At 39.8% G+C, this 22,815-nt stretch overlaps 1 protein-coding gene across 1 annotated transcript; it reads left to right on the plus strand.

Annotated features, from left to right (window-relative positions):
• The first annotated feature begins 620 nt into the window (after window positions 1–620).
• LOC135464932 (interleukin-18 receptor accessory protein-like) lies at window positions 621–16,304 on the plus strand. The gene is made up of 10 exons (XM_064742510.1): window positions 621–876; window positions 6,181–6,463; window positions 7,130–7,260; window positions 10,135–10,256; window positions 10,921–11,043; window positions 11,446–11,539; window positions 12,553–12,711; window positions 14,049–14,186; window positions 14,690–14,826; window positions 15,658–16,304. The coding sequence occupies exons 2-10, from the start codon at window positions 6,252–6,254 to the stop codon at window positions 16,057–16,059; spliced, it is 1,518 nt and encodes a 505-aa protein (XP_064598580.1). The 5' UTR covers window positions 621–876; window positions 6,181–6,251; the 3' UTR covers window positions 16,060–16,304.
• The last annotated feature ends 6,511 nt before the right edge of the window (window positions 16,305–22,815 follow it).

Below are 22,815 nucleotides of genomic sequence, written 5' to 3' on the forward strand. Positions count from 1 at the left end.
ACTTTGCGCATGACTTGATTTCAGTTCAATGTATTAGTGTGATGGGAATTGTGCGCGTGACTTTAGAAAGCGAAAGCGTTTCTATAATCTTTAGCCTCAAAAATTCCGGTCCACATATTTATAGGCTTAACTGGTGCGAAGTTTAACGGGGTATGTACCGGTTAATATGAATGAAAATGTCACTCAGAGTAAGTAGGTCGGGTGGTCCTGGGCGGAAAACATGCTCTGTGCAGAGGCAATCATACGCGGTATATATGTCTACGCCGCTCACACTGTACATAGTAGCTTATAATTAGATCGCGGGACTCTGGGCATCAGAAGCTTTACGATAAGGTACACGTTTTAAGGCCGCGCTTTAACTTCTGAGAAATCTGGGGACAAGTGTCTTACTAGCAGGGAGGCCACAGTTTAGGGTACCGGTAACCTTAGCTCCCTCCAGCTGGATTACCCACGCTACTGACAATGACATACAAAACATTCGACATAAACACTGGCGATCAAATGCACAAGGACAACTGCATGGAGTTGGACAGGTTGTGTGCTTTGACCCACTTCACATGTGAAATTCGCACGATTGTAATGGAGTAGTGTTGTGGTTTGAAACCAGCTTGCTGTCAGAGTTTACAGTGCGGTTGGCGACGCCATTAGAGGACACGACTGTGTTGCGGTTGACACCACTAGTGGACGGAACTGGAGTCCGAGCTGTGTGGCGGTTGATACCATCTGCAGTCAGAACTGTGTGGCGGTTGACACCATCTGTGGTCAGAACTGTGTGGCGGCTCACACCATCTGTACGTGATCAGAACTGTGTGGCGGCTCACACCATCTGTGGTCAGATCTTTGATCTTGAGCTGTTTGCACCACAAAAATGACAAGGTTAGTCCACATAAACTTTCTCTTGCACAAAAGAATGTCGACAAGATATACACTGCAGAAGTTTGCCATTTTGCCGTCGATATCACATACATTCATAAATGTATGTACATACATAAATTCATTCTCGCAGAATAAGCAACACGCGTGATTGATTTAGAATGTTTTGCTTTGGTATGTATATAACCCATGTATGAAAGCCCAGCATGGACAGTCGACTTCTCAACAAATGTTGGCACAAAAGCATTGCGAAACAGCAAGAGACGTCGAAGTACTTCATCCACTTTCAAACCTTTTTTGGCATAATATCGGGAATTTTATCCAGTCTGCTACAGAAGGGTCCCAAAGTGATTATGTATATCGTAATGCTGCCCCACTGAATTATAATGCCGAAAATACCTTATGCAGATCTACGTTACATTCCTTCAGTGCACACACATATATAGTATAGGGAAGAAACGCATAGCCTACGTATCCTTTGCTATGCAGGGTGACACCATGCCGGACCCATTCTTTTGGTGAACAGCTAAGGGGTTTGATCTGAAACTAAAAGTTATCAGCGTATACATACGCGGTGATGATTGTGTTACATTTTTCTGTTGTTTTGTTTCCGTCTATGCACTTTGTAGCTTACAGATGTTTAGCAGCAAGAAATAAACCGTACAGATCTAGACATACTGTAGTTCGTGCAAAACGTCATGACTTATTCCCCTCGGATTGTGGAACGTCGTGACGTTAAAGCGGCCCTGATTCATTCATCAGGCATTCAACGATCATCACAAAAACTGTTACTTTTTAAACATAAAAGACGGGGATCGCAATAACGTCACCACTCTCTGACAGAAAAAAAATATTGCAATGAACATTGTCGGTAAAAGATTAGATTGGACAACTGTAAGGACTAAAAGTAATAAATGAATAATTTTCACAAGAACATTCCTTCCCTCGTATGCAGTAACAGGGGAAGCCGGTTGACAATGAGTTCTTGCGAAAATTGAATGCGTTGGGGTTCACAAAAATGCCTTTCATTTTGGCTTAACATGTCATTAGCACAAATAATATTCAAGTTTTTAAAGAGAATTTTACGATGTGCTTAGGCTATCATACTCAACCACACCTCACCCCATCCCCTCTCGCTGCACAAATGTACTCACTGAACGGGAAATGAACACATGCAATGGCGACAAGTAGGATGTCCTGATAAGTTATTCACAGCCTCTCAAAAACAAAAATTTATTCCAAAACGGATTCTTTCTTTTTTCACACATTTAAAATTGTCGCTTGCCTATATTCAACACGAATTCTGTGGCCCATTATTTTGGGTGTTACACTGAGAAATTCGCAGATAGAGTGAGAACATTCTCTTGTGACGCCGGAGTGCCTAAACACTGACTGTATGGTCCATAAAGTACACCATAGACTTCAAACATTTGAATGCATTTATTTATTTGCTTGGTATTTTACGCCGTACTCAAAAATATTTCACTTATACGACGATGACCAGCATCATGATGGAAGGACACCCGACAGAGTGAATGCATTTAAAAATCTGCATTTAAAAATCTCAAGACATAAATGCATGACATATGAACGTTATATTTCATTTTTCTTTCGCTTTAAGAAACCATATTACGTGATCACATTCGTTTCATGAGAAGTACATATTGCATGTGAAATTTCATGAAATGTGCATTTTGCCTGGGAAGTTTTACGAGAGGTGCATATTGCATGTAAAGTTTCATGAGAGGTGCATATTGTATGTGAAATTTTATGAGATGTGCATATTGCATGTGAAGTTTCATGAGAGATGAATATTGCATGTAAAGTTTTTTGAGCGGTGCATATTGCATGTGAAGTTTCATGAGAGGTGCATTATACATGTGAAGTTTCGTGAGTGATGAATATTGCAAGTAAGTTTCACGACAGGCGCATATTGTGTATGAAGTATCATGAGATGTGCATATTACATGTGAAATTTCATGAGTGGTGAATATTGCAAGTAAGTTTCAGGGCAGGTGCATATTGCATGTGAAATTTCATATGAGGTGCATATTGCATGTACATACTGCATGTGAAGTTTCATGGGAGGTGCATATTACATGTGAAGTTTGATGAGAGGTACATATTACATGTGGAGTTTCATGAGAGGTGCATATTACATGTGAAGATAGGTGGATAGGTGCGAATGAGATGATTAAATATGAGGTTTCATGATTCGTGTTTCGTGAAAGGTAACTCTAGCTTCAAATTTAAATATTTTGATTTACGATCTGAAATCTTCCTGTCGGTAGTTTAATTTTGCAAGAGCACGAATGATTATGGCTTTATTAAGAGGGTAGTGCAACGAGAGGTTAACCCGTACCAGTATAATGACTCGGCCAGACGGCTTACTTACCTTCCGAAAGTCTTCTCATTGAAGCAGCACTAGATAAAAGAGTGGTGCAAATCCGTTCTGCAAGAAGGAGGCACATTACATGCACTTAAAGGCCTCTTTCGTCGTTATATGACTGAAAAATAGTACGACGTTAAACCACAAGCACTCACTCACTGTATTATTAGAAATTAAGGATGAGACTTTTTGTGTTTTCTAAAATGATTTGCTTTTTGATCACCGTGATCCAATGTCTTCAGTGTCAACGTTCTTCAAGATTTCTGTTTAATTTATACTAGATATACGTTCATGGGAACCCCCTTCTTTCCAGTATGCAAATAATCTCGCGCGTGCGAGAACCAATTAAACCAATCAGAATTTACTTTTATCTTTTTGTAGTTTAATGGCCTCACGAGGAGACATGAGAAAGACCCCGTTTTAAGAGACTGACATACAACTATGTGTATATATCGATAAAAACTGCTGTGTGAGAGCTAACCTTTGTCCAAATGACCTACTTGGCCGTGTTTCACAATCCAGTCAGCTGTGGTTTACGATAAATGTAGGCCCGGAACCGTGTGCTGTTTTTTTTTCTTCTTTACACAATCATATTAGTAAATGTTATTGACTAGACTTGTGTGAATATTTCTCGTAACTTTTTTCGTAAAACACGTTGTCTAGGTTACAGTGCCATGAGGCGAAGTCATCTACGAGAAAAGTTCCGAAAAATTGATTTATGAATTTTTGTGAAAGAGGGCTCAGCCCTATATGTATGTATGTATGTATGTATGTATGTATGTATGTATGTATATATGTATGTATATATATGTATGTGTGTATATATATAAATATGTAATTGATAAGTCTCTAATAATGTAATAACAGTCATGTAATGATTATCCAGTGCAGTTTTATGCGCTGAAGTCCGCCAGCTGCGCTCGAGCTGTGTTGAGGAATGCATTTGACCTATATAAATGTGACTTTCGAAACTAAAAGAAGACTATATCGAAACCAGCAAAACATTGGGTCACATGAGACAAGTGCATATACGATTTCGGATATGCCATTTTGGGTGTCAAGATCTATTAACTGAGCTATCAAGCCAGGGTATAAAGGTAATGTATCTCCCATCAAAAGCAGAAATTATTTTAGTCCTCGCAAGGGCAATGTCATAGGGCGATGGTATCACTTGTCCCCGGTTACCATTATCCTAATTCTTCAACCTATTCGCATATGAAAGAGCAACTATCAATGCAATTTATGCACATTTTTAATTTGATTTTGGAGACAAAACCACATTGGTTGGGTTGGCCAATCACAAAAAGTATAATTTTTACCAGTCTACACAGAGTAATGCCTTTAGAACTTGAGTGAAAACCTTGTAAACATGTGAAATGGTTGAAGAATTAGGCCTACAGTAAGTAAGTAAGTAGTCTCCCCTTTTACCCCATGTATAACGGAATCTTGTAGCACAGCCTTTAGGACATGAGAAGACCAAGTTACCCTCTTACATTTATTCTTTTGTACAGCAAAAGTTCCAAACTCGAGCAAGTTAAGGTGAGCACACAGCTGCAAAGGGTATCTCATGGGGCTTTGTAAACATGAGTGGACCCATGGAAAAATACAGCAAAGATAGAGTGTTTTTGTTTTTTTTTTTTTTTTATCTCGTAACACCTTGTAAAGGTGCGAAAAGGCCGAAGAATTACAGTACACTTCTACGGCGTTCCATGCTCCCATTCTCAGTCTTTTATGGAATTTGGTTGATTTCTCTGCTCCCCGGTCGTACATGGAAATGTCTGTCAGCAGCCTGCGGATGGTCGTGGGTTTGCCCAAAAGCTCTGTACGGTTTCCTCCCACAATAATGCTTGCCGTGAAATATTCTTGAGTACGGCATAATAACACCAATCTAGCTGGAGTGTCATGTCTGTTGTCTTCGGCATGATACTTCAGTGGCGGCAGCACTTCTGCGGCATGGACACACCCCAAGAAGGCACAGTATATGTAGGACTACATACACTTAATGACTTCTCGTCATCATATGAATGGAAAATTGTTAAGTGCGACGTACAATCCCAAGCATGCATACATACATACATACATACATCCATACATACATGCATACACACATACATACATACAAAGAGGGCATGCGGAATTTATTTTTTTATATTCCTGTAACCGGAGCCTTGCACTGAATTTTGCTTGAAACAATAAATGTGTAGAACGGAGATGAGTATACCTGGAAGACCATGAAAAACTGTACCAGAAAATGCCTTAAGTTTGATTTCTTCTTCGCTGGATTAAATGTAGCCAGATTAAAAGGTGTGCCTTATGAACCATGTTGATTTGTTTATTTGATTGGTGTTCTACGTCGTGCTGAAGAATATTTCACTTATACGACGGCGGCCAGCATTATGGTGGGAGGAAACCGGACAGAACCCAGGGGAAACCCATGACCATCCGCAGGTTGCTGCCAGACCTTCCCACGTACGGCCGGAGAGGAGAGGAAGTGGGTCCATGTTGATGTTGTTTATATGTTGCCAACGACATCCCAAAGCTTTTACATCTACACTTTAATGTTCAGCTCTGTACATGTGTAATGTGTGTGCCTCGCAATTGTCATGTTCCACACTCGCTGCCTTCACGTTAAACGAAACTATCGAAGAGACTCTCACCAATTCGGTCGTTGTGAGTTCAAGTCCAGTTCGTGTTATCTTCCTCTCCGGCCGTACGTGGGAAGGTCTACCAGGAACCTACGGATGGTCGTGGCTCTGTCCGGTTTACTCCCACCATAATGCTGGACGCCGTCGTATAAGTGAAATATTCTTGAATATGGCATAAAACACCAATCAAATAAATAAATTAATTAAACGAAACTCATAGATCTAATTCTTGAATGTTATTTATCATTTAACTCTTTTGTTCTCTTCCTACAGAGAAGACATCCTTTGTGCGGAATTTTGCAATGATGTGACGTCACCTGATTGGTAATAACAAAGGCACCACCATGCCAACAGCCCGGCTCCCTCTGGCGGCAGTTATTTTAACAATTCTTGACGTTGCCTTCTCCGTGCCGCCGCGGTTCTACAAACGTCCCGAATTTCCGTCGTTACCAATCATCGTAGGCCATGAGGTGAAGTTGGACTGTTTCCTCATCTCTGGCGTAAACTTCACCATGACGTGGACAAAAAATAACAGGACCATCGAGAAATCGTCAAAATATCCTTTGTGTCATCATATAAACTCGACAAGCTCATGAAGACATTACGACGGTGAAATCGTGCGACACTCTTAATTAATCTGTATTAAACAATAATGGTCGCTTCCAGCCACAAACCTGACCAATCTGATCAACATCGTATCTAAGTGAACGAGCGCAAATTCACATTGTACCCTACCCCCTACAAACATGTTCATGTCGTCTTGCACGACGACCCCTCGTTAAGTGAATAGTTTAAAAAAAAAACAGGATGTCAAAAATTGAACGCACCCACCAGAAAGATCTGACAGAGCTCCTTTTCACAGACAATTAATTAATTTATTTGATTGGTGTTTTACGCTGTACTCTGTCACAGACAAATCAATCATTTTAATTAAAACGAAAAAACAAGCTATTTATTGATGCAAAAGGTTGGAAACAACCCTAAACAGCCACTGCCATTTATTTAAAATTAAAATTGATAACATTGTTTTCTCATTGTCTGCAATTTAACTTACTTTAAAATCTCCGTTAAAAAACATCAGAAGAATAAAACGATATGCGTTTTATACTTGTATATATGCATTAAATCGGAAAACCAATTTGTGGAATTGGTATATATATATATATATATATATATATATATATATATATATATATATATATATACGCCTTAACTTTCTCACCATTGTCTTCAATTATAAAAACCAAGAACTGCTAATTAGGAGGGCAGTTCTGGCGGATACTGGGACCTATGAATGCAAAGCGTCTAACGCGGAAGGATCTGTGCACCACAAGCAGTTCATAAAGGTCAAAGGTAATGTTTGTCAATCATTTTGTCTGTATGAGCGGAATAGTTGTGTCAAGTGCGCATGACCGGAATTTCTTTACATCACTGCCACCATTAGATCATTTTTATCTTTAGTAGGCTTTTTTATACAGGCTTATCCTTACCACCGATGTCCTTATGCGGTCCAGTACTCATCAGTCATCAATAACATTGTTTCAGGGTCCGGGGTCACAAACAATCTTAGACTTAAGTCAAAACTTCAGCCATTAAATCTGGTATGTTCCTTCCAGTTATATTTGATGAAATTTGTTGAACATTAACTTACCCAGGACTTACGTTGACAAGCAATATTTTTACCTTGTTGCATAAGAAATAACAATTTTAAAGGGTTTGGAAATTTTGACTTAAGTCTAAATATCTTCGTGGTCCCTGGGCCAGATCTCCATAAGAATCATGTTTTGTATGCTTTATATAAAGACAATGCCTGTGTATCAAGTATAAATTTAATCGAAGGTTTAGACATACTGCTTGTTGTTTATATCGCTTCCTGTCCCATCACTGTGACCCCTATGACCTTGGTGTTGTTCCAGAGTTCTGTACAGTATTTGCTAGTGGTGGCATATATGTAAAACGTAGTGAGGGGCATTTGCGCTGTAAGAGGTGTGTGTGAAACGAACTAACTCACGTGACAAACAGAGAAAGCATTGTAGACCATCCCTCGACTGTCAGTCAAACATAATTCAGCAAATCTGGTGCGTTGTTTGTATTCATTTGTGAGTCATAAAACTTAACATGAACGTGAGCAGTTTCAAGTGAAAACTTAGGGAAAATAAGTAGCCTGCACTTGTATGAAAATACAATGTACTACAATGGGGAGGCGGCATATTTATTAATCCCGTGAAGTGACACCTCTGCCATTGTTACGCCAAGAATGGATTGTAGCGCAGTGTCTACATCGTTACAATGTATCAGTTCCTATTGTAAAGTCGTACTGTCTTTAATGTGATGTCATCATGATGAGCCGGGAAAGGAACATTTGACGTCAATAAAACGACGTCAAGGCTGTCGTAAAAATCCCCAGTGTTGCAGCAAGGTATAATGTAATTTGTCCCACGTTCCAGTTGTTCTGCACATGCGTACTGGTAAGCCCTCGAAACTCTTATCTGGCGCAAATTGCTTTGCCTTTTGAATAAGCCGAATCGGCATTTCAGCAGTCTCGTGAATTCCCGCAGGTTTGAACGAGACAAGACTGGGCCTCTCGGAAAAAAATGTGGCTCTCAGTAGTCAGGCCTGCTGAATTATCGTGGCTGATTGCGTCCATTTTTGACCGCGCCTTCCGCGTCCTTCGCGGGGTCGCCGAGGGCGCGATTTTCTTAAATCCGCGCCCACCGCGATCTTGGCGCCCCCGCAGAACTCGCGGAATGTTTTGTTAAAACCGTGCCCTCCGCGTGTTCCGCGCGGGCGCGGAACCGCGACCTCTGCGCTCTCCGCGGGGTCGCGGAACGCGGAGGTCGCGATTCCGCGCCCTCCACGCTCTCGAAGATCCCCGCGGCCCCCGCGACCCCGCGGAGTGCGCCGTTTTCTTAAAACCGCGCTTTGCGCGGGGGCGATGAAGGCGCGGTAAAAATGGCCCCTATCAGCCACCATAACTAAATTGAACATACATCTTGCGTATTCGACGGCGCCCTTTCACTCAAGACTTATAGCCGCGCTAGTTTGTGACACTTGTATGAACTAGTAAGACTTCTGAAATGCTGATTCAGGTTATTTGTCTTAGGATAACGTTAAAGGAAAAGGCCTTTTAAAAATCGAAGTGAGCATCACTAAATAAGCCACTTGAAACTGTGCATAAACATACTTTCATTTACCTTTTACATTTTTATGAAAAGTGTGAAGAGGCGCTCAAACATTTGTATTCTACGGTGTTTTTTTTTTTTTTTTTTTTTTATTACCATATTACATGTATCAGAGTTTAGGAACTCTGACGTCACAGGAAGTTTATCCAACTGTAATCTTTACACTGAATGTTGGAATAACTCTTTTAATCTATAAGTAAAGCTTGTACTGAAAGAATGTTCCCAAAAATTTCTTCATTTCTTCAAAAAACATCAGGAAAAGGGGTGTTGTGACACCAGAGTCCCTAGATCCCTTCAGTATGGCTCATAAAGCCCACCATAGTATTCAGATTTTTGAATGCCTTTCGACACTCAAAAAAAAATCTGAAAATATAAATGAAAGCATTTTTACGAAAAGTTTTCAGTTGTGTCTATGATAAATCTTACTTTGTATTTTAGCTATCTTTTACTGTAAAGAATATGACAACCACAAAACATTTATTTAGAGTCCATGTCCTGTTTCATTCACAGTCAGTTTTCATCTGGAGCTCATTGGAAGTGTCAAGTGTCAAAATTTTCCATGTCATGCTCTATATATATTTCACCACAAAGGCCGAAAAGCCACTCACCAACGCAGTCGCCGTGAGTTCAAGTCCAGCTCATGCTGGTTTTCTCTCAGGCCGTATCAATGAATAAATACATATATTTATTTCACCACAATGGCCGAAAAGCCACTCACCAACGCAGTCGCTGTAAGTTCAAGCCCACCTCATGCTGGTTTTCTCTTAGGCCGTATCAATGAATAAATACATGTATTTATTTCACCACAATGACTCAAAAGCCATTCACCAATGCGGTCGCTGTCAGATTAAGTCCAGGTCATACTGGCTTTCGTTTGGGCCGTATGTGGGACGATCTGCAGCAACCTCCGGATGGTCGTGGGTTTCCCTCGGGCTCTGTCCGGTTTCCTTCCACCATACTGCTGGCCACCGCCGTATGAGTGAAAATATTCTCGAGTGCGGCGCAAAACACCAATCAGATAGATAAATACATCTATTTATTTCAGACGAACGGACAAGTCGTCCCGTAGTTACAGACACTTTACCGCCAGGGGGCGTTGCAAAAGTGCGGTTGGGTACGTCTCTCAACATCAGCTGTACATTTTCTTCTGATGACAGTTGTTTACAGGTAATACCCCCTTAATTATTCAGCTAGGTCTAGTAAACTGATATGTCCGTAAGTCAATAATAAATTTATCTATGTATTTGTTTTACGCCGTACTCAAGAATATTTCACTTATACGACGGCGGCCAGCATTATGGTGGGAGGAAACCGGACAGAGCCCGATGGAAACCCACGACTATCTGTAAGATGCTGTCACGCCTTATCAAGTATGGCCGCAGAGGAAGCCAGCGTAAGCTGGACTTGAACTCACCACGCATTGTGCTTTAGTACTGCGCACGCTAAACACTCGGCCGTGGAGGCCCGTGGATTGTTCAGGAACTGTTTCTTGCAGTTATCGAATTTATGGTATACGAGTGGTATCCGAATGTCGGATTAAGATAAACTATATGTTACTACTCAGCTAGCTATAGTAAAACTGATATGACCGTAAGTCAATAATCAGTTTATTTATATATTTATTTGATTGCTGTTTTACGCCGTAACATTTCACTTGAACCACGGTGACCAGCTTTATGGTGGGTGGAAACCGGACAGAGCTCGAGGGAAACCCATGGCCATCCGCAGGCTGCTGGCAGATTTTCCAAACGTACGGTCAAGAATACATGCCAGGAGGTCTGCAGTTGATATAATAAAACCACGTTTTTGAAAAATAGACTGTTTCTTGTAGCAAACAATGTATTGGCTCAAGGGTGGCCGATATGTAAACGAGACAGACCGAATCACGTGGTTGCCTTCGAACGGCTGTGAGAAAGGACTCCAGAGGCTGGCGCTTTCGGTAGTGAAGGTCAGGGTAAGGTCAAGATTTTCTGGATCAGAATTATCACTATTTTGTCGTCATTGTCATTACTAATATACTACAGACTTAAGGTTGAATGATAATTATGAAGTAAGCCTCCTTGAAAGACCACCGAATATTGCTAGACTGCCTTAATTTTAAATGTACAGCATTTTTTTTTACTAAATAAAATACAGTTAAATATTTATATTCAACTATATTAACCACATGGATTTATGCTTGCGTAAATTCTTTTTTTTCTTTTCTCTTAAAATATATATAAATAATATTGTCTCATCTAAAGTGTACCCCATTTACTGTTGATACAATACTGTTTTCGACATAATCTAAGACTGTAAATGCTTGGTGTGTATAGATGATTTACAATAAGGTGATATTTTTGGGATATTTTCTCAGAGATCCGATCTAGGGAAATATCAGTGTTACGGCGAGAATCAGTTCGGCAATGACTCAAGGGAGATCACTCTCATGGAATTCATCCCCACGCAACGTGAGCAATAATTTTTAATGCTTGTCGTATTCAATATATATTTCACACTTTAAATAGCAAAAACGAGAAAAGTAAATGATGTTTATTCTTAAAACCAGTTGTAACGTGTTTGCTTTAGAATTCAAATCTACCACACCACTGTCTTATAGAAAAATGAAACAAAATTATCATTTTAACATAGGAATTATATTCATCTGTATTCCAGGTTTGAAAATCAGCCGAATCCGTGATTAAGTTTTGCGTGTTCACCAATTTCCTTGATATTAACTGGCCACCAGACTTTTGGGTTTTCTTTAAATTGCTCAAATCTTGAAAACTTCTGGGGACCTGTCAAACGCCCGGCAATAGGGCCTTGGCGCCATTTTAATGACGTCAACGTTCGTTTTACAGCTCATGATTATGACGTCACAATAAAGACAGAACGACGTTACATTAAAAAGTAATACATTGTCCAACAATCATTTTTGACATAAAAATAGATCGAGGTCCTGCTTCACACTATCGCAACATTACGGGATTTAAAAAATATTCCGCTTTCTTATTAGAGATTAAACTGATGAAGCTCCCTCCCCACAGGTCACATTGCATGTGTGAGACCTGAGGTCAACTAGAAAATCTGACGTACAAAAATTAATTTGTCATGAGTATTTAATGAATTCTGTTAGTCTTTTTGCTTGTTGGTATATCGGTGCAATGACTGCTCCAAATATTGACCAATATTTGCAGACTTATTCTGCCAAGCAGATCCTAGCAAAACCTATCAAACAACGACTTCTTTGATTCGGATTGATAGTTCAATATTTGCTCAATAATATGGTCCAATTTGGATAAAATCAGGACATTCATGAAAGTCAACGGTTATAGTAAGTCTGTAAAGACGTTTGTGATTGGTGCGTGTTATGGTTTACCTTCTGTATAGACCTGACGATATACATGAGAAGTCATGTGTTTAACCAAAGCAGGGTTGGTTTAGCGACTGGTTGTAACTCCTCTTTTGTTTTCTTAATTTCCAGAGGATTTGGGACGAACGAAACTAATAATCATAATAGGCAGCGTTAGCGGCTTGGGTGTGGTAATCGTGGTGACCTTGGTCATCTATCGAGTCTATCGACACAAATCTAAGGACTACGATCATTTAGAATGGGAAGAGCCAGACCTCCGCCACTATGAATGTAAGTTGATTAAGGGCAATGCTCTCGGTGGTGATGTTGTGTAAACCGGTATCCCTTATCCTCGGTTAGACAGGTCCAAGCTGGATTAAACATTGTTCTCTTATAATACATTTATTTTTGGGGGGTATTATTTGGTTTTTGTGTTTTACGCCGTACTTAAGAATATTTCACTTAAACGACGGCGGTCAGCATTATGGTGTGATGGGGAGGGAGGGGGTGTGCGACCACAACCATTCGCCAGTTGCGGCCAAGCCTTCCCACATACGTCCTGAGCGGAATCCAGCATGAGCTGGACTGGAACTCACTACGATTGCATTGTTGAGAGGTTTTTGATTTATTGTGCTGTGCTAGCACGCTATAATCACTCGACCACGGAAGCACCCTTGTAAAACAAGCTAACAAGAGTACTGTGTAATTTACCAGTCTACCGACAAATTATTGTCATCATGAAAGCAGGACTACACAGCTTAAGCTCAAAGTACTTATCCAGCCGCAACTCAGTCTTCCCTAATTGTGTGGCGGGAGCCTCCGTGATCGAAGTGGTTAGCGTACTAGCGGGTCGTAATGACCCAGGAGCCTCTCATAAATACGGTCGCCCATGTTGGCTTCCTCTACGGCCGTACGTGGGAGGGTCTGTGTGCGACCTGCGGATGGTTGTACGTTTGCCCCAGGCTGAGCCCAGATTCCTCCCACCATAATGCTGGCCGCCGTCATATGAGTGAAATATTCTTTTCTCGTGCAGATTCTCGCGAGAGTATAAAATAAAAACACGTGTAACAAGGACGATACGCTGATTTGAATTTATGCCGCTGCACACATCTTCATAAAAAAAGAAAAAAAATGCACGTGGGTTCACAAACACGTGACACTTTGGATTATTTTTCTTTCCGTGACAGGCACACAAACTCTTTATCCTCGGCCTATCCGATTTGTTGAAAACTATCGACTGTCACATAAAAGCCGAGCAATACATATGTGGTAAGACCTGATGATTGTCACGTGTTGACGGTGACGTGACGTCACAAACTAAAACAGCCAGTCAGCTGACAGAACTTGGGGAAGGAATAGAACCAAGGAGACATAAACTACCGAATGCCAAATATATATATATATATATATATATATATATATATATATATATATATATATATATTCACAAAGTACAGACAATGAGCTAGTTGCAACTACATAGAAACTAAAAATAAAACAAAACCGTTCCTATAAAAAAAGGGGAATACAACAACTACTACAGCACAGGATTCCTGGTGTCGTAGGTCCGGAGAGATTCCTGTACAATGGACTGTATTATTTATTTCATTTGTTTTATTTTACCCTAGTTCCCAACTACGAGATGGAGTTTGACGCCTTCATATCCTACAGCAGTGACGATGAGGAATGGGTGAAGCACATCTTGTTTAAACGTCTTAGAAACGATGGTTATAACATCTGCGTGGATTTCAAGGACTTTACTCCAGGTGTGTGGTCATATCATTGATGTCTTTCAAGAAATAACTAGAGAAAAAAGTAGTAAGCTGATGCACGTATTCAAATAGATCTTATAAAGTTATCGTTTCCCTTGGGTTCCGACTGGTTTCCTTCGTATAAATAAAATATTCTTGAGTACGGCGTTAATACCAATCTAGTAAATAAATAAATAACCAAATAACGTTATCATAACATAAGATTATGCACGAGGGACCTTGACTGCTCAGACAGTTAAGGTCCTTGCTCTCTGGAAATATCCCCTTGACTAGTGAGTTCGCATCTTCGAATCCAGCTCTGGCTTTTTCGGGCTGCGGTTTGATGTCATGGGGCTTTTCAGGTATACCTGGCGAAGGTCGGTCTATTACTCGGGGCACTCCGGTTTCCTCCAGGCATATAAATATGGGAGCCGCCGTAAAAGGTGAGTATTTACGCACGAAACAACAATGAAATATATACCTATAAATAAATGAAGACGATGTTGTTTCTTTTTCAGGAATGCCTATCGCCGAAAACATTATGGACGCTATCTACAAGAGTAAAAGAACTTTGATCGTCATGTCTGAACATTTCCTCAAGTCTATGTGGGGACAGTTTGAACTACAGCAGGCCCACAACAGGGCTGTTGCAAAGGTATAAACATATATCATTTCGTGGATCCTATGTATCAGAATGATGTAACGAAGGTCTTCACTGTATTGCCTATCCGTCCGTCCTTAGGGGACAAATTGTCATTGCCATTGAAAACGTTCCCTAGATGTTCTGTCAAAACAATGATCTGTTAAATTTAACAGAATGTCTGTTGTTTGAGTGATGCTAGAATTTATTTTGTTATTGTAGCAGATTATTTTGTTAAATAAACACCTTTATTCCATTAATTCAACATAGCCATTCTATTAGACCAACATGATATTGTGTTATTTATTTATTTATTTGATTGGTGTTTTACGCCGTACTCAAGAATATTTCACTTATACGACGGCGGTCAGCATTATGGTGGGTGGAAACCGGGACAGAGCCCAGGGGAAACCCACGACCATCCGCAGGTTGCTGGAAGACTTTCCCACTTGCGACCGGAGAGGAAGCCTGCATGAGCTGGACTTGAGCTCACAGCGACCGCATTGGTGAGAGACTCCCGAGTCATTAGGCTGCGCTAGCGCGCTAACCAACTGAGCCACAGAGGCCCCCAGGATATTATACAGAATATGACGCTGTATGATCACAGAGTGTATTCTAACGTCAGACAACATACTTTCTGTTGAGTTTAACAGATTAATTTTTTTGAGTGTATACTATAATTATTTTTAGAAAAGTATTTGATTTCTTTGTTTTGATTGGTGTTATACGTTGTACTGAATGTGTTTGATTACGTACGAAAATTCTGTAAGCAACGCTAAATCACTGGCTTATTCGTTGTATCACCCAATTTCAATTATGTTTCCTCCTTTTGTCTGTTGCATCTAGAAAGAAGATGTGATTATTTTAATGAAGCTGGATAACTGTAAAGTACCGGCAAAACTGATGGGAAAGACGTTCCTTGATTGGGCAGACTTAAACGTAAAACCTCACTTCTGGGAACGACTGAAGGACGCCATTGGTCGACCTGGGGACTTCCCTAAACGTCAGCTAGTAGGAAACCAGGGCGATGATAAAGAGGAGCCAATCGAAAACCCTGATAAAAAAGATGTGGCGGATGTGGCGAACATCGTGATAGAGCCAGAGGAGAAAATGGTTGAAACTGACAGAGATCTTCTTGACGATCCACCCGACAACAAACCGGAAGGACAACTGATTGACCCTAATTTAGCTAACGTTGACCAACATGTCATTGTAAAGAAAGCCGCGAGGGCTTGTCGCTTGCAATGATGACTCGTTCGTTGCCATACAAATCCATCTGATTTCTCCCTTGGGGTCTGATTAGCAAAAGGTTTTGCTCACTGTTCCCTATATACATGTATGTTAAATAAGTGCGACTTCAGGGAGAAGTTTAACATTGCCTGCATATAACGAGGGTATTGTTTTTGGATTATAATGGGCGATGCGAATGGCTCAACAAAGGCACAGGACTGAGCTTAGCAAAACTGCTGATACTTTGCTACTTTGCATTAAAAAGAGAGAAAAAAAAACGCACACACACACACACACACACACACACAAACAGCGTTACCTGGACAACAGGTTGAACCTAGGATACCAACAACGCCGCCAACCAATCAGGAGCGATTCTGTGTGTCACATGCTTAATGTTATCCAAGGAGCTGACTCGACAAAGTTTTCAGCTTCGGGAATTAGAACGAAGTCAACCGGAAACATCTTCTGTCTCTTCAGCTTGATTTTGATAAGGCGTGAAAGAGGTTCTGGAACCGGAAGAGCTCTAATCGAGTAGACAGAAGATATACACTGTATTCTGGAAGATGAAGAGGACAAATCGAATCGGCTTATAATCGTTGTTCTGCCTCCATACACTGGAAGTAGGCCTGCACTCGCAACACTGCTCCCGGAATCATACCTTGCCAGAGTGAGCATTGCACGACATAACGTTCAAATGTGACATTCAACACAGCTGACATATCAAATATGCAGCGTGGTTCCAGAGTTTGTGTGAAGAAATTTAACGTTTGGTTGATTTTACAGATTTGTAAGCAATGGTTAATTTTAACAGATATGAAGGAGGAATATATGTTGTCTACAAAGCATAATAAGTGTAGTGGGAATTTTGCGTGTACTGACTAACATTAGCCAACCGAATGCGATATTCATCTACATTCATTGTTGTTGTTACGTTGTGCCCAATGGATCATTCCACTTATACATCTGACCATGAGGTTTCTGGGTGGAGGGTACCAAGGAGATTGTGAGGTTTCTGGGTGGAGGGTATACAAAAAAGACAACACCCACATCGCTATGGACCCATTTTTACGTACCTGTCCCAACATAGAACTTCCATGACAGCAGAAAGTGAAGATAAAGACGTTATCGTTGTAAAATGCGCATGCGTTGTGGTATAAAAGTCGCATACATTAAGAACACTTGACCTCATTACTAAATGTTTGACGTCTTGTTTAGAGAGACGATTTTGAAACCCTCAGTCAGGTCTGGGCCCCCGGAATCACAAAGTTATCTTAGATATAAGTCAAAATTTCAAATCGCTTTAAAATTGTTAATTCTGATGTAACAAGGCCAAAACGTAGCTTGACAACGTAAATTCTGAGTTAGTTAATGTACAACAAATTTCAGCTTAACAGGAAAGAACATTCTTGCACCACATTTGATGATTAAGTCTTGACTTGACTTAAGTCTAAGATTGCTTCGTGACCTGGGTATGTTATCAAAGCATGGCGGAAATACAATTAAGTTATAGAATATGTAACATGGGAGTCTGTAGATGATTGTTAATAACATAGTGGAATATTTTATATGTCATACTTGTTTTAGTGTATGTATACATGTATTTACATCCGGTGTGTAATGAAATACGTGGATAATAAATTTTATCACAGTTCGCTTCAGATCCATGATCGCTTATTTTTGGCAGATTTGTACATTGGTTTTCTGGAGCCTCTGTCACAAAACCATTTTGGCTGAAAGAGCAAAACTTTATCTTCTTTAGAAAAGCCAATTTTTTTAAACCAGGTGTTCAAAATTAAATGAAATTGTATACTGTGATATCATAAAATCGATTTGATGAGTTTATTTAAGAATTTAATTTTGATTACAATTTTAGGTTAAAACCCGAAAACGCATTGCGAAACTGGCTGCATGCCTCGCATCAGCCAATCAGCCCCTCACCCATGAGGTTGCGGGTTCGAATCCAACTCTCGCAGGTTCGGTTGCAGCTTAAATTTAAGTCAGGATATTCCTCTTCTACTTTGCAAAGATCAGTGGTTTACTCTGGGTATACTCCACAGAGTCCAACACGCCCACCCCACCTCCCAATCCATGAACCCTGCATATGGTTTTAAAAACCAATCAAAGAAAAAATGGTAATAAAAATAATGATAAAAGAAATTGTAGTATGATTTGACCATTTTGTGTGTAACTGTTGTATGTATGTAATATATGAAAAATGATATATTTATATTTATATCCCCACCATCATATCTTTATTAAATATTGTCATTCGTTTTTCATGCCATATATGACATTTAAAGTATATTCATTTTTCGTATTTTATCTAAATAGTTTGTATATAGTGGTCCACTGTTTATAGGTTTACTGTGTTTGAATAAATCAGTAACGTGTGCCTGGTTTGGTATGGGATGTTTATTTTTGAATGTTGATATATAACCAACAGGACTACATGTCGTTCAGTCCCTATATACGCTGAACAAAAAAAAACATAACTTTTGGAAAAATGAATTCTTTTGAAAATGTGTAGTACAAGGTAATTAGTATGGGTGACTACCATAATGGCCAGGTCTAACCTCACCCATCCGACCATACAGCGTACAGTGGGGTATTGCATTAGTTTCATGTGAAATACGACATACTTATCTGACAATCTGATTGGTGTTTATGCTGTACTCAAGAACATTTCACTTACACGACGGCGGCCAGCATTATGGTGGGAGAAAACGGGCAGAGCCCTTGGGGAAACCCACGACCATCCACAGGTTGCTGAAGACCTTCCTACGAACGGCCGGAGAGAAAGCCAGCATGAGCTGGACTCAAACTCATAGCGACCGAATTCGTGAGAGGCTCCTGAGTCATTGAGCCACGCTGTAATACAGTAAACAGGTACGGTACTAAATATGTTATAAATACACACGCGCATTGCCATATCTCACTCGAGCAATATTTATGGAATTCAACATTCTTTATGCAAATATCCTCTATTAATCTGAAATCAACAAGCCTAGACATTTGTGCTCATTTTGCAACAATTGACCCGAAAGTGAGGTCTGTTCTGAGCTATTTGCCACGTGACACCATGTCTAGATTTTAATCTATAGAACAGCTAAACACGCAAATGTAAACAACGGTGTTGTTTGAAAGCTTAAGATTGAAGTGTACGATGCTTTTAAAATTACAAGGAATTGACACTTTGACTGCGAGTTACTTTTGTTTAAAACGTTGATGTCTCCCTCTACAGAGCCGCCAGTGGATCATGACGCATTCACCCGGTCATGTACGATAACGATGCACTCTTACGGCATGAACTAGCCCTGCCACAGGAAGATACATTGTCCATGGGCCAAGGCCCAAAATTTCACATATTGGTACCGCCAGGGTGGCCAAATCTCCTTGCTATTGTCAAGTTGGTACATGTCTTAAATTCATGTTTTTATATGATAACGCTCGCAGATGTGTAGCTTTGTTTGGGTTATGCCCCCTTTAATAAATGTTCTTTATTGTTCAGTGTGCTAACTCATATATTGCCAACTGTTATACAAATGCAGCGCTATTTGAACCCACAATCAGCTCAGGAATAGCATGGGTTTACCTCTAGGAATATTTCCTTATCTAATTCAAGCTGTTCTATTCAAACAAAATCCCAGATTTGTTGATGAATGATGACATTTTAGCCATCTCTGGGTTAGGAGAGGGGTCAGCTTCTGAGGCAAGGACGACTGCATCGGCAATTTTCTTTGCAGCCAGAAAACGACAGAAGACATAAGATAATGATTTGTGACATTATAGGGCATTCTATCGTGGTTGTGTTAACAATTAACTGTTGACTTCCAATCTAAATATCCAAATGGTAAATTCAAAATCGCACACAGTAGGGGTCTTTCCGTGACCACGAGCCCCAAACACCCAAAGGAAACTACAAGACTTTTGATTCTTTCAGAGAGAGTTTCACACTCGTCAATCTGTCAGCGGGTGCCATGGATGTTCAACTCATATTGAAACATTGTTTATGGACGTGTTGATGTTAAATCTGTCAAGCGCAGCCCTTTTTGACTTAGAAGGCGAACATTCCTTATAAGAAAGGCTTTTCATTGAATGTTTTCATTAACACCTATACAGTATTTTTTGTTCCTCCATTAACACCTATACAGTATGTTTTCGTCCCTCCATTAACACCTATACAGAATGTTTTTGTTCCTCCATTAACTCCTATACAGCATGTTTTTGTTCCTCCATTAACATCTAGACAGAATGTTTTTGTTTCTCCATTAACTATTATACGGTATGTTTTTTGTTCCTCCATTAACTCCTAAACAGTATGCTTTCGTCCTTGATTAACACCTATACAGTATGCTTTCGTCCCTTGATTAACACCTATACGGTATGTTTTTATTCCTCCATTAACACCTATTCAGTATGTTTTTGTTCCTCCATTAAACACCTATACAGTATGTTTCTGTTCCCCCACTAACTCCTATACAGTATGTTTTCTTTCTCCATGAACTCCTATACAATATCTTTTTGTTCCTCCCCTGCTATACTTCTGGAGGAATGAATGAATGAGTATGTCTTAACGCCGCTATTTTGGGAGGAAGACTCCTCATTGCGTACAATCTAGAGCTTCTAACGCACTACTGCTGCATCGAGGTCCATCTTGTGTAGGGCAAAATTCTTTGGTCAAGTTTCTTCATTGCTGCTCTTAGTGAACTGCCATCTGCATCAAACTAAGCAATCTGGATAACATTCTCATTTGTTTTCGCCCATTAGAGAACAACTGCACCTGCATGATGATTCTTGAGAGATCTTTGTCTGCTTTACTCCCTGGAATAGTGCGCACGCACAATTTCACCTCTAAAGATCGAGTATATGTTGAAGTCTATCAAAAACGTTTTTGGTGCACTCTGGAAGTGGTTGTGTATCTCTGTAATACCTTCTACAAGTGATAGTTACAGGTTAATCACAAGCACCATAGGATAGCACAGACAACTCTTTGTCATGGTGAAAATGCTACTGAACAAGCAGTCATATTACATTTTTGAAATTTGTTCGACTCCTGTTACCTGATGTTCACCGCTCATCACAGAATGTTCCGCCAACCTAATCTTCTGGCGATATCAAGGATTCACAGTCGTCATCATCAAAACAATGAATGATGCCTGACTGTTCCATTTGCGTAATAGTGGCTTCATCAATGAATGGTATATCCATTAAGAAATAACTTGCTTTAGGGTCCATTCAGTTATTGCATCTATGACTCTGTATAAGTATTCTTGGGCATTTTAATGTAGTAGTTTAACTCACGGTAATAATGGGCGTAAAAAAACAAGAAGTACACAGCTGAGAGTATGAACTGTTTATAAACTGTTATCAACCTAGCTGAAAAACTGGCAAATCTTACATGTAAATGTACATGTCAATTGAATATTCATCTAATAGAGTACATGAAATATAGACAAATGCAGACTGCTTAGTTTTCTTTGCTTCATAAACAATCCAACCAAAAACTTAGAATTCACGAAGTATTAACGTTTCGCTCGCCTTTTGTGATTTGCGCAACACCTTATAAGGTGATTTTTGATTTTATCACAATGTGTGAAAAATTTACCATTGCAGAAAGGCTATCATGTCTTTACTTACTTCTACTGACCCTATAAACATGTTAGTACGAATTAGATTTGGCCCGATCAACTGTGGCACCAATATCATGTCTGGCCCATGGACATAGCAATATATATATATACACACACCTGATGATTACACACATACACGTATATATCTTTATGCCTGCGGTAGTATGTATGCATATCATATATTAGATAGATCTAAATTACATCTGGGATCTATCTTAGTTCCAGAATACATGTACCTTCAAGTGGAGCTCGGCATGTGCCACATTAATATAAAGATCTGGAAACATTTGCGGTTTTTAAGCCGACGAATAATTAGCGTATTAGCAGTTAGACAAACGAGCTTTTCCAGCCTTTATTTTTTTTTCGTATTTATCTGACCACTGGGCATTTATTCATATTTGTGACCACGCTTCTACACTGCCCCTTAGGCCTACAATGCCACGTGGTCTTGGCGTAGAGGGTGTGGCTTCATACAGATTCACATTGTAGCCTGTACATGTCACAACATAACCCTGATTACATTCATGGTAAAACGGTCTGACAGTATATTTTTTACACCAAGATGTACTCACACTAACTCTTCTTAAAACAGACTGCGATTCATACAACAGGAAAATACAAGATAACACAACATGACAAGTTCACAACAAGTGCAAGATTTTATTATTACTATTTCCTTCATCAAAACAGCCGAATATGACATGGTCAAACCTATGAGTTATTTATCTCCGTGTTTAAAACTGAAGTCATCCAATTAGAAAACAACATTCCAAAGGACTGAAGTTTTAAACACGCGTTTAAAAAATGGTGTTTCAATGTATCAGTTTCTTTGTCAAGTGTAGAGCCTGAAGGACTTTCACACCTGTTCAGGACATTGCTTATAAATACAATACCTGCTGATTTTTAGATATGAAAATATAACGATTTCCTAGAATAGACGACATTTTTCTTACAGTATTCCAAAGGATTTGGTTAGCTGGTTCAACATCTCCAATACTAATTTCTTTCCAAGCATCTAGCATTTGTTTGTAGAATTCGGGTAACTTTAAATTTGACGCATTTATCGGTGTTTTCTGAATTTCATCCATGGGAGTTGTCTGCCCTTGCATATAGGGCGGTTTCTTTAACGCTAATGGTTGAA

The sequence above is a fragment of the Liolophura sinensis genome, chromosome 4 (genome assembly GCF_032854445.1).
Source record: "Liolophura sinensis isolate JHLJ2023 chromosome 4, CUHK_Ljap_v2, whole genome shotgun sequence".
NCBI classification, from domain to species: Eukaryota; Metazoa; Mollusca; class Polyplacophora; order Chitonida; family Chitonidae; genus Liolophura; species Liolophura sinensis.